Source organism: Aspergillus steynii (assembly GCF_002849105.1).
Source record: "Aspergillus steynii IBT 23096 chromosome Unknown P170scaffold_3, whole genome shotgun sequence".
Lineage (NCBI taxonomy): Eukaryota > Fungi > Ascomycota > Eurotiomycetes > Eurotiales > Aspergillaceae > Aspergillus > Aspergillus steynii.
The window spans coordinates 2,943,838-2,959,588 of record NW_020194400.1 but is presented as its reverse complement, the minus strand read 5'-3'; the positions used below and the strand labels follow the sequence as shown (position 1 = coordinate 2,959,588).

Below are 15,751 nucleotides of genomic sequence, written 5' to 3'. Positions count from 1 at the left end.
TAGCTCGGTCGGCATAGGCGGAGTCAAATCTTTCTCAACCGGATTGACCGACTCATTTGAGCCGCAACACTTCAACCATGTTAGAATACCCATGGCTCATATGCGCTTCCCATAAGCTGGGGGTAACAACTTCAGTCGTGCTTTTTTGTGGGACGTGAACTGCAAGTCGAGGCAGCTGAGACTCGGTGAATAATCGCAGCCCCGCAGCGAGAGCATATTTCTTTTTCCGGGCTCGTTCGTCGGGGTCCAAGCACTGGTTCGGGATCTATGGACGACCACGTCGAGTGGCCCCGCAATCTTGCATGAGCGAGCGCGTAGCCGTCAGCCGTACTTTTTCTCCTGTCTCTGGAGAGTGAAGAGTTACGTAGCGGAAGCATGATTGGTAGATCGAAGCGAATACGCTAGTACCGATAAGTGTGAAAGTATTGATGATTAGATCGCTTGACTTCGACTAGTTGAGATGATGAAGATCGAAGGTCAGATCTTCGGAGCTGAAAGAAAGGGGTCAGTAAGCGGCTTGGCATGCTGCCTAAGGCATCTAACATCGCCAATCAGGACGAACTGTGACAAGCAATTTCCTCGGAAATATATGAATTACTGTCTTCGGATAGTCTTTCTCGCACTTGGATGTACGCATAGACCTCGTTCGAGCTTCGGAAAGTGGGCAGTTGTAACACAATCCCACCTTAACAGTCCTCCGTATACCTCGAACCTCAGCTCCGATCTGTGGCGTGTGGGTATGAAGCTTGAACGATGTTGTGGATCCTGGTTAAACTAGTTTGTTTACACAACATACTCCGGAGTAGAAGCGGCAAGAGAAGGCTTTTTCTCCCGGGCTTGAAGAGTTTCGATTGGCCGTAAATAAAGGACAAAATAAAGCATTCCCGGTCGGGAGTCAGTTCCGTGCAGCCTGGGGCCTTAGGCTCCCATCTGAATCTGGGGATATCGAGTACCACCGTAGGGGTCAAAAGAGCTGCGTAAACCGATTGCGTGTGGTATTCCATGTTTATACAACTGATTCTATCGAGTAGCTGCCTTTCTTCGAAGGACTAGCAAAAGGAAAAGGAAAACAGATACTGGTGCCTGATATCTCAGGCAGCGAGAGTGACGAACATATTGCGACCGTTGCTAGGTAGTATTTCAGTATCCCTAAACTACTGCGTAGATGGACACCTCCTTGGAACTTTAAGCCTGACGGAAAATTTGCTATCCATATGATTCTCGACCATTGCTAACGGTGATCTTTATCCAATGTGCACTATTGGTAAGAAAATATATAGATCGCAGCAGATAATGCAGTGAACATGATACAGGGAGGTTAGACAAGCTCCAGCCCATACTATTAATGGAGATCCTGGGCATATGACGCAGGGATTACTCCATGAACCATCCAGAACCTAAGAAGCATGTCTCATCTGTTGTGCATCATCCACATGGTTCGGATCACGTGCCTCCGGGATATCTTCCTGAAGCAGGCAGGAGTTGATTTGCACCCATTTTTGACCAGCCGTGGTTACATTCACTAATGCTGGAGATTGCGGCGATTACCATTAGCACTGCTACATGATTCAGTTCTTTGTCTGTGGCGCGACCGAAAAATGCCGCAAAATCTCACGTTGTCAGGCACTAACAGGAACGAGCTTCCCAATCGCGTTAGCGTGTTACCCTGTTGAGAAGAGTGCCTGCATTCCACGCGTCTGGAAAGTCCCTCGACTTCTTCCATCCTTCTTCCGTCGTTCTTCCTTCCTTCTGGTCAGTGGGGGTGAGGCTTTTCTTCGCTGCTTGGCTCAAATACCGGGTCTCCACTGCTGAGGGGACGGTGTAGAGAGCACTCCTCAGCTTCCACCATTCCCGATCCTATCCGATCGTTGCTCAAGTCCGTTTCTTTCATATTGTCTTCTCTGCTCTTCGTGTCCAAGGCTTTTGATCTACGACATAGACAGCTTTCACTTTCAAAATCTCTTGTTGATGTGATCCTCTACAAAGAGGGCGATCTCCACGGTCGGCCTTCACCTCGGCGGCCAGATCGCTTGTTCGCTTTACTTCAACTCACAACTCACATTCACACCTATATCCAGTGTATGACAAGCATTGGCCGCAGACATGGGGGGAACTGGAATTGACCCGCTTTTGACGGGGATCTGCGAAGGACTGAAATCAAAGAACAAGACAGTCCAAGGAGAAGCGTGCAAGCAATTGCGTGATCAAGTAACTCTGGTTATTAGAGGTAAGGCCCTGGCAGAAAGCACGGGGAAGCAAGATCTGGCACTGGTACTAATCCAAACCACGCAGATAAACCGACAGAACAGCTTAGAGAATTTTGTGACACCGTGTGCAGGTCTATTGGGCAGCTGATCCTGCATGGTGACCCGAATGAAACTCTTGCTGGGCTCCTGGCACTAGATAGCCTGACAGATGTCATCCCAGGCAACGCAGCCCAAGTTGTCCCCCGATTTGCCAGCTTTCTTAACAGGGCCTTACAAAATGACGATCCCCGGATTCTAATTTCGGCCTCAAAATCATTAGGGCGCCTCGTTCCCCAAAGCGAATTCCTGGCGAAGGAGCTGGTGAGAAGTGAGGTACGGTCGGCTTTGGAGTGGTTGCAGTCCGAAGGAAAGACCAGCAACCGGCTGCTGGCTGCATTCCTTATTATCAAGGCGCTGGCGGACAATGCCCCTGGCTTGATGCTCACCCATGCTGTTGAAGTATTCGAATTTGTATGGATTGGACTTCGCGATTCTGACCCGCTCGTACGGGTGACAGCTAGTGAGGCCACCGGGGAGTGTCTGAGTTTAGCCAGCGCGCGAGACAAATGCCTCGGTCGGCAATGGTACAACCGTTTTCACGAAGACATACTCCTCGGGCTCCAATCGAGCGATGTTCAATGGATCATTGGATCGCTGTTGCTCTGGAAGAAATTATCCATCCACCGTGGTATACTCACCAACGAGCGATACAAGATTACCTGTCACCTCATACTGCTGCTTAGCAGCCACCGAAACTCCCAGATTCAGGAGCAGTTGATCAAGACTCTACCCGCCCTCGCCATTCAATATCCAGCCGTATTTGCGCATAATTACCTACAACCGTCCATGGCTGTCCTAAAGGCGCAATTGAAGAGCAGTAAGGAACGGGACGCCGTCTTCTATACAATTGGAGAGATGGTGATTGCTCTGGGTGATGCGATGACCCCATATTTGAGTGATATCTCTAATTACCTTCGAGAAGGACTTCGGGTGAAGGGAAAACATCACACACATGCCAATGACACATCAATCCTGAGCTGCATCCGCAGTTCATCTCTAGCGCTAGGTCCTACCTTCTCAATCTACGCCCAGGGACTTATTGGGCCAATGTTGACTCGCCCTTTAACCCAGGAGCTTCGAGATTCCCTAGAAACAACAGCAGAGCACATTCCTTCCCTAAAGCCTTCCATCCAGGAAGATACCCTTGCCCTTCTGGATAAGATACTTCTCGCCCGCGACAACGGCCCACGGAGTGACTCGAAGACAAATTGGCCCGGGAAAGCTGGAACCAAGGACAACTGCACCCTGACTCACCAGTCGGAGGAAACGATCGTTTTTGCTCTCAAAGTGTTAGGAGACTTTGACTTTGGGTGTCTTTCAACCCATGATCTTGTCTGTAGGGCCATGTTCATGTACGTGGAGCACGACAACTCGGAGGTTCGGAAAACTGCCGCATTGACTTGCTGTCGATATCTCTTGAGCGAGCTCTTGCTCAAGCGTCCACACATTCATCGCATTCCTTCCGACGTTATCAGGAGACTCATCTCACTCGCTATGGGAGACCCCGATCCAAACATTCGAGAAGCCGTGCTATTGGCATTTTCCAGCGATTTTGACAGATGGCTTGCACAACCGGAACACATCCGCTCCCTTTTTCTGGGGATCAATGACGAGTCTTTCCCTGTGAGAACCGCAGCGATGTGTATACTTGGGCGCTTATCGAGCATTAATCCTGCCTATGTCCTGCCGTCTCTCCGAAAGGTTCTTCTTAATTTACTCACGGGTCTGATGTTGACCAAGTCTGTTTCCCAGAGGCTAGAGATACTTAAGATGATCAATGCTTTTGCCGCCAATAGCACATCGCTGTTAGAGGCATACGTCCCTCCAATTTTGGATGTCCTACTACCTAGGGCCATAGATGATAGCGAGGCTGTCGCAACTGCAACCTTGGAGGCCATTGGGAACCTTTTCAAAGTTGCGGGACCATCGATGCGCGAGTACGGGTCAAGATTGATGCCCAATGTGTTGTGTTCTCTCGCAAGTCTGACCTCCAATACTCGACGTGAAGCGGCCCTGGAAGCTATTAGTCAAATTGTGCAAAGTTCGGGTTCCACTATCCACCCTTACGTCGAGTATCCCGAGCTCCTGCCTGCTCTCACCAAGATGGTTAAGGTCGAAGAAGTAGAGTCTATTCGATTGTCCACAATAAGGCTCCTTGGGACTCTGGGCGCTCTAGACCCAGTCAAATGTTTTGAATCCAATGAGTCCACGCTAGAAATGCATCGCGTCAACCAGGCTCCCAAAAAGCCAAACAGTGATTACACCATGCGCCCACTCGACCTGAACGACACAGAACATTATCGAATAGACGTCTTTGATGCCCTTTTGAACAATGTCTTGGCTCAAACCTCCTTGAAACGGTTTCACCCATCTGCCATAGACGCCATGGTCATGGTTTGCAAAGTCACGGGAATGGCATGCGTATCCTTCCTCGATAGAGTCATACCATGCTTCATCTCTGTGATCCAAGCGTCCTCTCACGAAACGTTGGGATATTACTTCAGCCGGCTAAGTGCTCTCGTGGATGTGATCGGGGCCCATATTCGTCCTTACCTATCTGATGTTATCAAAACGATTCAGAGCTTCTGGGACAAGATGAATCAAGCGCCTCTTGCCTCATTGATAGAAACCTTATCAATACATATGGGGAATGAAATGAAGGGGCACCTCAGCGCGCTGCTCCCTTTGATGATTGCTACTCTTGAAATAGGGGCATCGTCTGCAGCGCAGCGCGTCCTCCATTTAATTGCTTCACTTGGTGGTACGGTGGAGGAATATATGCATTGCATTATCCCTGCCTTGCTACAGCTTATTTCCAGCTCAAGCCACTCGACAGAACTCCGCAAGTCAGCTATCGATTGCGTCACGGATCTGTCAGATGAAGTCGATTTCTCCGACCATGCGTCATCTATAATTCACACTCTGACTGGTGTTCTTGCGGGTAAAGACCATGTTTTAGTGCATGCCAGTATGGAATGTCTCTGCGCCCTTGTGCATATTATGGGACCTGACTTTATATGCTATACTCGCGCTATCAACAGAACACTCACACGTCACAATATCGTTCACGACGGGTACTCAACGCTGGTACCGAAGCTTCAGAATGGAGAAAGCCTACCTTCACGCTCAGGCTCGCGGAGCCTGTTCGAACGCAGCGAAGCTGGCTGTGCACGGCCTCACACTCGGCAAAAAGAATTGAATATCAACCTAAAGCGTCTCAAAAATGCTTGGGATACTTCGCGCGTCTCCACCACTCGAGACTGGCAGCAGTGGATGCAGGAGTTGACAATGCATCTACTGGAGGAATCTTCCTGTCCGACTGTCCGGGCTTGTGCGAATCTTGCGGAGTTGTACTACCCTTTGGGGAAGAGTCTATTTAACACAGCCTTTGCCTCGTGCTGGACCGCCCTTCCCCAGGAATACCAACAAAGCCTTTCTGAAGCTCTGAATAATGCCTTCATATCACCTACTGCACCCCACGAGATTGTTTCCACGCTTCTGAATTTAGCGGAGTTTATGGATAGAACTGACAAGGTTCTTCCCATCAGAACGCAGGAACTGTCATATCACGCAATGAAGTCCCACGCATACGCCAAGGCTCTCCGGTACGAGGAATTGCACTTTGACGAGGAGCAAAACATGCAAACGCTCGAGACACTGATGGCAATTAACAACAATCTTCAACAACCCGATTCCGCCCATGGTATTCTTCGCACTTCCCACGAACTTGGGAACAGTGGCACTCAGGAAAACTGGCTCGAGAACTTGCATTACTGGAAAACCGCATTGACTTCATATGAGCAACGGGAGAAAGCTCGACCGAGTACTGAAGACGAGGAAGACTGGTCCATCACTCTTGGAAAGATTCGTTGCTTGCATGCGCTTCAGGATTGGCAGGCTCTCTCCGGCATTTCGGAAGAGAAATGGAGCCACGCATCTCTTGAGCACCAGCGAGCCATTGCACCCTTGGCTGTTACTGCGGCATGGCGACTCAAGAATTGGGACCTCATACAGACTCTGCTGCATGGCATCAAACCTGGGACTGCAGATCGGAGTTTTTTCGGTGCTGTGCTCGCAGTACATCATGATGAATTTGATATCGCTGCTGTGCACATCTCGGAAGCGCAAAAGAGGTTGGACCCCGAGCTTACGGTTATGCTTGATGAATCGTATGGTCGCTCGTATGATGTCTTGGTACGCCTGCAAATGCTAGCTGAACTGGATGAAATCATCATCTACAAGAAGTCTCGCGACTCGGAGAAGCGACGGCAGATCCATGAGATGTGGAACCAGCGCCTCCTGGGGTGCCAACGAAGTGTGGAAGTCTGGCAGCGTATTTTGAACTTGCGGGCTCTTTCTGGGTGCTCGGTTCTTGAGGACCTTGCGGTTTGGATCAAGTTTGCCAACATGTGTCGGAAGGAAAATCATCTGAAATTGGCCGAAAGTACGATACGATCCATTGAGGAGGCCACATCCGATGCTCCGCGGTTATCGCGACCTGAGATCAAGCTTGCTCGTCTCAAGATTGACTGGCAGCTTGGGTGTCAACGGGAAGCACTTGATGGATTGAAATTGCTCACAAAAGAATTAGAACAGCAGCTCTCTCATGCCAAAGGTTCGATGTCTCCAGCCAAAGAGTCGGGCTGTGTGAATAGCTTCGCAAACCCCAGGAAAGTTGTTTCGAAGTGTTATCGCACTCTCGCAATCTGGCAGACAGCTTTGAACCAGGGAGACTGGACTGAAAAAAAGATCGACGCAATCCTGGGCGCTTACCACGCATCAATGACAAACGATCGCAATTCCTACAAGGCATGCCATGTTTGGGCCCTGGCCGCCTACAAGACAGCACGATTGACTGCCAGAGACGCCTCCCCAAGCCAACAAATCCCTGAGAGTACACTTCGTGGCTTCATTATTACGGCCATAGAGGCACTTTATAAGTCCATTTCCTTGTCCTCCACCTCACCTTTGCAGGATGTTCTCAGAATCCTGAATCTTTGGTTTAAGCATGGCAACGACCGAGAGGTGATCAACGCAATCATTGAAGGTTTCTCACTTATCGGTCTAGATGCCTGGCTTGGAGTTAGTCCTCAGTTGGTCGCTCGTATCACCAGCCCTACTCAACTTGTGAGAGCCAGTGTGCAGCGATTGCTCACGGAGGTGGCCAAGTCCCATCCGCAGGCCTTAATATATCCATTGACGGTCGCGATGAAGTCTCGGGTTGCTCGGCGTTCAGGATCTGCTTGCGATATTATTGGAAGCATGCGGCGACATAGCCCAACGCTCGTTCTGCAGGCTGACGTAGTCAGCCACGAGCTAATTCGCGTTGCCGCGTTGTGGTATGAACTCTGGTTCGAGGGGCTTGAGGATGCTTCCAGGATGTATTTCAGCCATAAGAATATCCACGGGATGTTCCGAATACTTCAGCCTTTGCATGCAATGATGGAGGCAGGCCCAGTGACGCTAAACGAAGTCGCCTTCGTTCACTCCTTTGGCCGCAGTCTCACAGAGGCGAATCACTACTGCCTGGCGTATTTGGAAACCGACGAAATCGGGCACCTCAACCACGCATGGAGCCTGTACAGTTCTGTCTATCGCCGCATTCGCGATCAACGGCCTTTGATGCTTCAGCTTGATCTGGGAACAATCTCGCCGAAGCTTAAAACCTGTGAGAATCTTGATATTGTAGTTCCCGGCACCTATCGCAACCAGCCCAGCTCGGTAGTCAAGGTTGTGCGCTTCGATCCCAATTTACAGGTTTTCCAGAGCAAAAAGCGGCCACGCAAGCTAAAGATTGTTGGCGATGATGGAAACGTTTATTTGTACCTTCTGAAGGGCCAAGAGGATATCCGCCAGGACGAGCGTGTCATGCAACTCTTCGGTCTTGTCAACACCCTCTTCGCAGGTGATTCGGACAGTGTTCAGCGGCAGCTAGTGGTCCAACCTTTCCCAGCTATTCCGCTATCTCAAAGCTCGGGTCTTCTAGGGTGGGTTTCAAATAGCGATACCTTCCACGGCCTGGTCAAAGAGTATCGCGAAACCCGCCAGATACCCGTGAACCTCGAGTACCAGCTCATGCTGCGGATGAGTTCCGACTACGATAAGCTACCCCTACTCGCCAAAGTTGAGGTTTTCCAAAATGCTCTGGCCAACACAAAAGGCAAAGACCTCTACCAAGTACTGTGGTTGAGAAACACCAGTTCAGAAGCCTGGCTGAGCCATCGAACTCACTACACACGCTCCTTGGCCGTGATGTCCATCGTCGGGTATATCCTGGGCCTGGGCGATCGACATCCGTCGAACTTGCTCTTGCATCGCCACACCGGGAACATCGTGCATGTTGATTTTGGCGACTGCTTTGATGTCGCGTCGCAGCGTGATAACTATCCTGAAAGGGTTCCTTTCCGTCTTACGCGCATGCTGGTTGTCGCCATGGGGGTTGGGAATCTGGAAGGAAACTTTCGCGCAGCGTGTGAAATTGTCATGCGAGTTCTGAGAACGCATAAGGATTCAATTATGACCATTCTTGCAGCGGTATGTTTGCCTTCCCCGGCATAGTCTTTTATTTCTGGCATCTAGTACGAATGACTTGCTAATATTTTATCTTCACAGTTCCTCCACGACCCGCTTTTGAATTGGCAAATGGGATCACACTACCCTACGCAACAACCCGGCGAGGTCGATCATTTGGCAGATCTTGCCCAATCCACACCAGTGCCCTCCTCTCATATGTCGTCTGTCATCGGCGCCGGCGTTCTTGATCCGCAGCCGCAACAAGGAGTGAACAACAATACTGCAGCCGGCGAAGGGGGCCTCAATGCTTACGCCATTGAAGTCCTCACGAGGGTTCGGGACAAGCTGACCGGGCGGGATTTCAGAAAAGGCCAATTGGAAGTTGAAGACCAGGTCAGGAAGCTGATTGAGGAGGCCACTAATCTCGAGAATCTCTGTCAGCACTACATCGGATGGTGTTCGCATTGGTGATGGCGTCTGGTCGGTTTACCGGAGTATTGGTATTTGCTTGGGTGGATATTGTCGTTGGATTGGCGTTTCATACCCTGGTTTCTCCGGATTTGAGTGATTGTCTCGGTGTTATGTATATGATGCGATTCAAATCTTTGTGCTTGGTTCTGGGGTCATGTATTTGCTTGGGCGTGATGTTTAGGTACATTTTCAGGACGTATTTGTGGTCCACTAGCTTTTGTTGAATGGAATGGTCTTCGACGCCTTCTTGCCTTAGTATATGCCTGATGTATTATTCCGTATTATCCCAATTATATCCCCTATATGTACGTTTATCAATCTAAACACCATACCCCCGTGTAAGTATAGTATAGTTATACCCCCAAGTGGGTCCCAATCAATGCAACCCCCTCAACCCATCGCTCACATCTGCATGATCATCCCCATGCATCCCGTTCTTTCTATATTTATATTTCTTCACCCCATTCCCATTCCCATTCTGCGTCGCGTTGCCATTCTCATTCTCACCCTCCCTCTCCATCTCCTTCTCGGCCTTCACTAACTCCTCCCACCGCCGTATCACCATCGCCCGCTCCTCCGTCGACGCAAGACACATGTCCTCCATGCCCTGCGCGATCCGCGACTTCAGGATCTCTTTCGTTTTGGACTTCGAAAGCGATTTTCGTAGGCTCTTGTGCATGCCGTCGAGTGGGTAGCCGGCAAGGCCCCAGAATCCTGTCTTGCGTTAGCCTTGTCATGTCTTTTCGGTGAAGGCAAGGAGGCTCAGGGAGGGGAGGTTCCAGGTTAAGAGGGAGGAAAACGCACCAGCAACAGGCTTGAATACCACCCCGCCCATTCCTTTTCCAATTCCTTTGATGAATCCACGTGGCCCGGTCTTTTTGGCCCCGTTGATGGGCTGCGTCAGGAGCCCTGTTACCCCGTTGTAGAGGCCTTGTGTGAATTCCTACACCGGATGTCCTATTAGCTACTTCCACGGTACGACAGTTGATGAAAGGAAAATAGGAACATACCGTCCCCGCAGCCCTAAACCCGCTCCTCACGCCCATCACCCTCGGCGTCTCGGTCACCGTACGATCATGGTACAGCTTCGGGGCGTTATGGAACCCCTTGGACAGCGACAGGGTCAGATCGTGCGGAAGGAGAATGGCGAAGTCGAGCGCGTGTTTGGCTACTTTCGTCATGTGGTAGCTTGTTTCGAGGAGCATTTCGTGCGTCGAGGATCGGTTTTCTTGCGTGGTTTGGTGCCGGGTGAGGGTCTTTTCGAGGTCGAGTTCGGAGCCGAGGGTTATTGTGTCGGAGTCGGAGTCGGTGTTGGAGTCTTCTTGTTCTTGGTCTTGGTCTTCGGGGGTGGTGTTGGGGGTTTCTGATGTGTTGTTTGTGTTTGTGGTTGTTGTTGTGTTATTGCGGGTTGAAGGAGACGGTGGCTCCGGTGTCGATTGACTTGTTCGCGTGGTTTCTTCGTTCGAGTTCGATTCGTCGGCGGTGTTGTATTCCGTGGAGGCAGGGGAATTAGATGTAGATGAAGACCTCGAGTCAGAGCGTGAGTGTGAGTGTGAGTGGGTAGGCGATTGCGTCTTTGATGCAGTCTGAGAATGTCGTTCTGGCGCCGATTGCGCTCGCGACCGACCTCGAGAATGCCCTTTCGAACGAGTCCCAGACCGACTATCGCTCTGGGTGCTTTTCCGAGCGGACTTCCCACACGCCTTACAGTCTGACCGGAACTCGTCGTGGTGGTCGTGCGGCTCGTGGCTGAACATCTCGGCCATGTTCGCTGGCAGTCCGGCAACGCCTGCGATCAGGTCGGTGACGATGCCGTAAAGAACCTCGGCGCCGGCTGTCAATGGGCCTCGAGGGTCGCGGTTTGTGTCGTATTCTTTGGAGCGGTATCTGTGCGTGGTAGGTATTAGTAGTGATGTCTTACATGAACCAGAAGAGGGGGGAGGTCGTACAGAACTACATCACTCGTCTTCACCAGCCCCGTCTCGACCAAGACGGCCGCAGCAAACGGACTCAACTTGATATTGGAATGTCGAATGAACCACACAGCCACGCGGTCCGGACAAATCGAGCACCTTAGACTCTCCACGTCGAGATGACTATGGAAACTCGCCACCGCGTCCCGCACGCCATCTTCCTTGCGCATATCACCCCCGATCTCCTCCGCCTTCTCCCGCGTCTCAGGCTTCAGCGCGACCTGAATGGCCTCGGCCAGCTTCTCCACCGTTAGCTGTTTATACGGCACAGGTGCCGGCCCAGCACCCGCGCGCGACACAATCGATCCCCAGAATGGCTGGTCGCCGAAGAAGGGCACGATGACGGTGGGCCGGCCGAGGAGAAGGCCCGTGGCCGTAGTGCCTGCGCCACCGTGATGCACGACGGCCGAGACGTGCTTGAAGAGCCAATCGTGGGGACATTTTCCTAGCAGGAGCACGTTGTCGGGTGGATTGTCGCCGCCGATGTTGCCCCATCCCTTGGAGATGAGGGCGCGTTGGCCGGTCTGGCGCACCGCGTCGAAGACGATCTCCGTGAGCTTGCTGGGGTTGTCGACGACGATCGAGCCGAAGCCGATGTAGATCGGGGGAGGGCCTGCTTTGAGAAAGTTGGCCAGGTCGTCCGGTGGCTGGTAGGTCGATTCGTGAGGGAGGGTGCTGAAGCCGACGACGTCGGTGGTGTCGGGCCAGTCGGAAGGTTTGGGCAGGAGGGACGGAGACCTTTCACATTAGCTTGATGACTAGATGAATAGAGGGGAGTAAGAGCGGAGAGATACCAAAGATAGGTATACGGGATCCTTAGCCTCGACGCGATACTCGGCGCACGAAGCGCATCCAACGGATCCAATCCCAACTCCCTCTTTCTGAACCGATTAATCAAATCCCCCAGCCCTTCCCACAGCATAACCTCGACGATGGCGTACGATGCAAAATTCGCCGCCGAGGGCTTCGTCGACTGGGTCCGTACGTTCGCCAGCGGATGCGGAAACGCCTGGGTCGCACTCCACGGCATCGTGAACATCATATTAAGCGGCACGCCCAACTTCTCCGCGCAGCTCATGTGCGCAAAACTCGGCGGATTCGCAATGATCGCGTCCGCGACGAACGGCCGATTCTCAGCATCCACGGTCCCGCTCCACGGATCGTCCGGGACATGGTGCAGGCCTGTTCCGTCGCCGGTCTCGTAGCAGGAGCGCCAGCAGCCGGAGAAGATGGCTTTCATTTCGCGACGTCGCTGCTGGATCGCGCCGCTGCGGATGGTCCGCATGTCGGGCATCAGACCCGGGTTCTTGACCATGAACGCCATCAGCTCGGCCGGGTCGCCGCCGATGTCGAAGAACTCGAGCCCCTGGGCGAGGATGTCATCGCGGAAGGCGAGGTGCGTGGCGAGGCGGACGCGGTGACCGCATGAGTGTAGTCGTTTGCCCAGCGCCAGGAAGGGTTGTATATCGCCTCGGGAGCCAACGACTTGAATGACGATGTTCAATCGCAGAGGGAAGGGCGCGTCGGTGGTTGATACGACGGAGGGCTGTCGCAGCGGCTCTTTCGGGCGGCGGTGTTCGATGTGATGCAGGAGTTTGGCGAGCCAGGGTTTGTGCGACCGGAATTTGATGTCGAGGCGACCGTCGTCTGTTCATTCCATGCAAATATTAGCTACCAATTCGGCTTCAATTGGGATGTGAGTGATATACCCATCACCCTGACTCCGGTGTTCAACCCCCGTTCGCGCACGGTGTGGCCGTGTTGGCCACGGTCGCCATGTTCGTGAGCCGACTGGCTGTGGGCGACATTCTCTGGCCAGTCGTCGGACTGGATGCCCTGCGCCGACATCCTGGGGTATAGCAAATCTTTAATTTACAAGCAACGGGTGATCAGCAAAGTGGAGGATGTGATGGTGATTTTCTTCTGGTCGGATCTGCGATGATGTCATGATCCGAACCGGGCAGACCAGGAACCAACGAACCATGGGATCATCAGTTAATCAACTATTTAACTGCTTCCAATTGACTAATCGCATGGTCGGGATAGTCGGCTGATGGCTGGCCGAGAACTGGGAATATGCCATCGGATTTTTGACCGATCTCCCTGCCGAATATAAGCATCCATTCGTCCAATTCTACAGCCACTTCCTTGAATAGCAAATCAGTGCCTGGGAAATGAGGCATTAAGGCTGTGCTGACACATCGCAATCACTTCACGTGACAAGACTCGCCCAGTGTGGAAGGCGGTATGTTCTATGACAGCAGTATTCGGGGAAGTTGACTTGCTTACCGCCTTCAAAAGAATGTATACTTTGCAAAACACAAAAATGCTTGAGAAATCGAGGAGAATCGAGAGGAAAAGAATATTACCGAAGAAGCGGTCATCAAGGACTCCAAGTCCTCCCATAATGTCGAAGAAAACCCGAATCATTCTCGAGATCTGACCACTTTAGCACTACGCGCTTTGGGTCACGTGGGACATGTCAGGATGCGTTGATCAACTTCCTCTAAGAATTCGCTATTCTGATACACCACACCATGTTTACCGATCTACGAACACCGTCGCTGGCTGGTGGGAAATAATCCATACAATAATCGCCTCCATCTGACCTCGAAATGCTGGCCCAAAGATCAAATCTGCAGTTCTATTTCCACAGCAGCGACATTTGAACTCATCACTTGCCAGTCATGTCGACAACAATCGCCAAGCGCAAGCGTGCCATGAAGGCATGCATCCCCTGCCATCAGCGCAAGCGAAAATGCGACACCGTCTATCCTTGTGGCATGTGCACCACCTACGGCTACAACTGCAGATACACCGACGAAAACAAGCGCGTCAGCCTCGACGGTGAAAGTCGTCTGACGAGCCGAGCTACCACAGACCACAATCCGAGCAGCCGGCCCCATGCGGAGCAAGACCGCCGCGAAGGCGAAGGCTCGTCGAATAATAGTCCCGTCGTGGCGGCCAGCGCGTCCCCGGGCATCTTCGACGCGCAGAAGCTCAGATACTCCGGGGCCTCGGCGGCCATGGCATTCCCGCACATCCTGGGCGTGGCTCTCGGTTCCGACAGCCCTCCAAAGATGCGCTCGTTCGCGTACAACTTCGGCATTCGCCCCGAGGAGGCATCCCATGCGCACTGCTTTCTGGGCACTTTCATCTCGGAGGAAGACCTCGGGGAATTCTCGGCCGCCTTTTTCTCGGTATTCGGTCCCATCGGCGACATGATAGACCCGAGAATCTACGCCCAGCGATGCCGCGATTATTACCAGAACTCGGGCAGCAATTCCGTCGCCTTTGCCGCTGTGGCTGCGGGCGTCGCTGCTGTCGGATCGTTCCTCTCTCCCAGCAGACATCCACGGGAGTCGGACCTCGTGCAGTACGCCAAGGCCATCCTCGATGATCCGGCCTCCATGCGCTGGCATGGAATTGACCACATCGTCGCATGGGGTTTGCGGGTGTTTTATCTCCGGGCAACGACTCGACCCAGCAATGCTTGGATCGCCTCGTGCACGCAAATGCACCTCTGCGAAGCAATCGGGCTGCATGAGGAAGAGAACGTCAAGAAGATGGCGTCCCTCGCCGGCGCCGCTGCCCTCGGACATGATGCAGACCGACTGCGGAGGATCTTCTGGATCTCGTGGGCCGCGCATAATATGCTGTCGTATGAGTACGATCGTTCGCCCGTCGCATTCCGGACCGTCACCTGTCAGCCTATCATCTCGATCCCAGGGTCCGTCGCCGACCAGTTCGTCCAACTGATCCAGATCATTCCATCGCCCAATTCTCCCTTCCAGATCGAGTTGCCGCATGTAACTCCGAGTGAGAAGCTCTTGGCACATCTCAAGGCGCTCGATGAGTTCCAAGTTAGCCATCCGTTTTTCGTGGTGACCAAGGCGGAGATTGCGTTTTGCTTCTACCGACGTCTTTACCAGCTCAAAGTCCGCATACCGGACGATGCCGTTACTCTGGTAATTGCTAACGGTAACTCCGCGATAGAGGCAGCCCAGCAGCAAGCCAGCGAGGGTCGTCTGTTCTGGAACGTCATCGGCAGCGTCTTCCAGTATACGTGCATCCTGTTGGCCATTGACGCGCCGCCGGCCTCCGCCCACATTGGTGCCGCATTTAAGGGCCTGGAGAACCTTGTCAAGGCTGCCGATACGGTGCTAACACGGGAGGCGTTGTCCATGGCGCGACACCTCCTCAGCCTTAATGTGGCGAAAAAGCGAAGAGAACTTGCCCAGCTAGAAGCTGTCGAGGCGGGTTATGAATTCTTCCAGACACCGCCGGTTTCTGAAGCTAATGCTGCTGCGTCAGACATGGATTGGGCGGTGGACTGGGATCAATTCTTCATCGAGCCGTTTTCGTTCATGCTCGGTCCTGATGTCCAGTTCTAGTGCGTGTATCGGTGGAAGTTGATTCACTCCTGATTATTCAACTCTGGTGTAATTTTCTAAAGGTCGGAGACGTAATCGGAGCTCCATCTGTCTG

The 15,751-nt window shown here is 52.4% G+C and overlaps 4 protein-coding genes across 4 annotated transcripts; 2 read left to right on the top strand and 2 right to left on the bottom strand.

Moving 5' to 3' along the window:
• The first annotated feature begins 1,764 nt into the window (after nucleotides 1–1,764).
• On the top strand, nucleotides 1,765–9,493 carry P170DRAFT_381903 (phosphatidylinositol 3 and 4-kinase family protein). Its single transcript, XM_024845587.1, has 3 exons — nucleotides 1,765–2,227; nucleotides 2,293–8,840; nucleotides 8,919–9,493. The coding sequence occupies exons 1-3, from the start codon at nucleotides 2,104–2,106 to the stop codon at nucleotides 9,288–9,290; spliced, it is 7,044 nt and encodes a 2,347-aa protein (XP_024706154.1). The 5' UTR covers nucleotides 1,765–2,103; the 3' UTR covers nucleotides 9,291–9,493.
• Nucleotides 9,494–9,551: 58 nt separating this feature from the next.
• P170DRAFT_406286 (putative UDP-glucose,sterol transferase) lies at nucleotides 9,552–13,190 on the bottom strand. The gene is made up of 6 exons (XM_024846621.1): nucleotides 12,973–13,190; nucleotides 12,058–12,910; nucleotides 11,240–12,001; nucleotides 10,301–11,177; nucleotides 10,095–10,233; nucleotides 9,552–10,004 (listed from the first exon to the last, which is right to left on the bottom strand). The coding sequence occupies exons 1-6, from the start codon at nucleotides 13,109–13,111 to the stop codon at nucleotides 9,667–9,669; spliced, it is 3,108 nt and encodes a 1,035-aa protein (XP_024706153.1). The 5' UTR covers nucleotides 13,112–13,190; the 3' UTR covers nucleotides 9,552–9,666.
• A 77-nt stretch (nucleotides 13,191–13,267) lies between these two features.
• P170DRAFT_155208 (uncharacterized protein) lies at nucleotides 13,268–13,790 on the bottom strand. The gene has a single exon (XM_024842541.1). It carries the CDS (start codon nucleotides 13,691–13,693, stop codon nucleotides 13,424–13,426), a length of 270 nt encoding a protein of 89 aa, XP_024706152.1. The 5' UTR covers nucleotides 13,694–13,790; the 3' UTR covers nucleotides 13,268–13,423.
• Nucleotides 13,791–13,950: 160 nt separating this feature from the next.
• P170DRAFT_425147 (uncharacterized protein) lies at nucleotides 13,951–15,657 on the top strand (the record flags this gene model as incomplete). Its single annotated transcript, XM_024847608.1, has 1 exon — nucleotides 13,951–15,657. One exon carries the CDS (start codon nucleotides 13,951–13,953, stop codon nucleotides 15,655–15,657), a length of 1,707 nt encoding a protein of 568 aa, XP_024706151.1.
• Nucleotides 15,658–15,751: the final 94 nt, after the last annotated feature.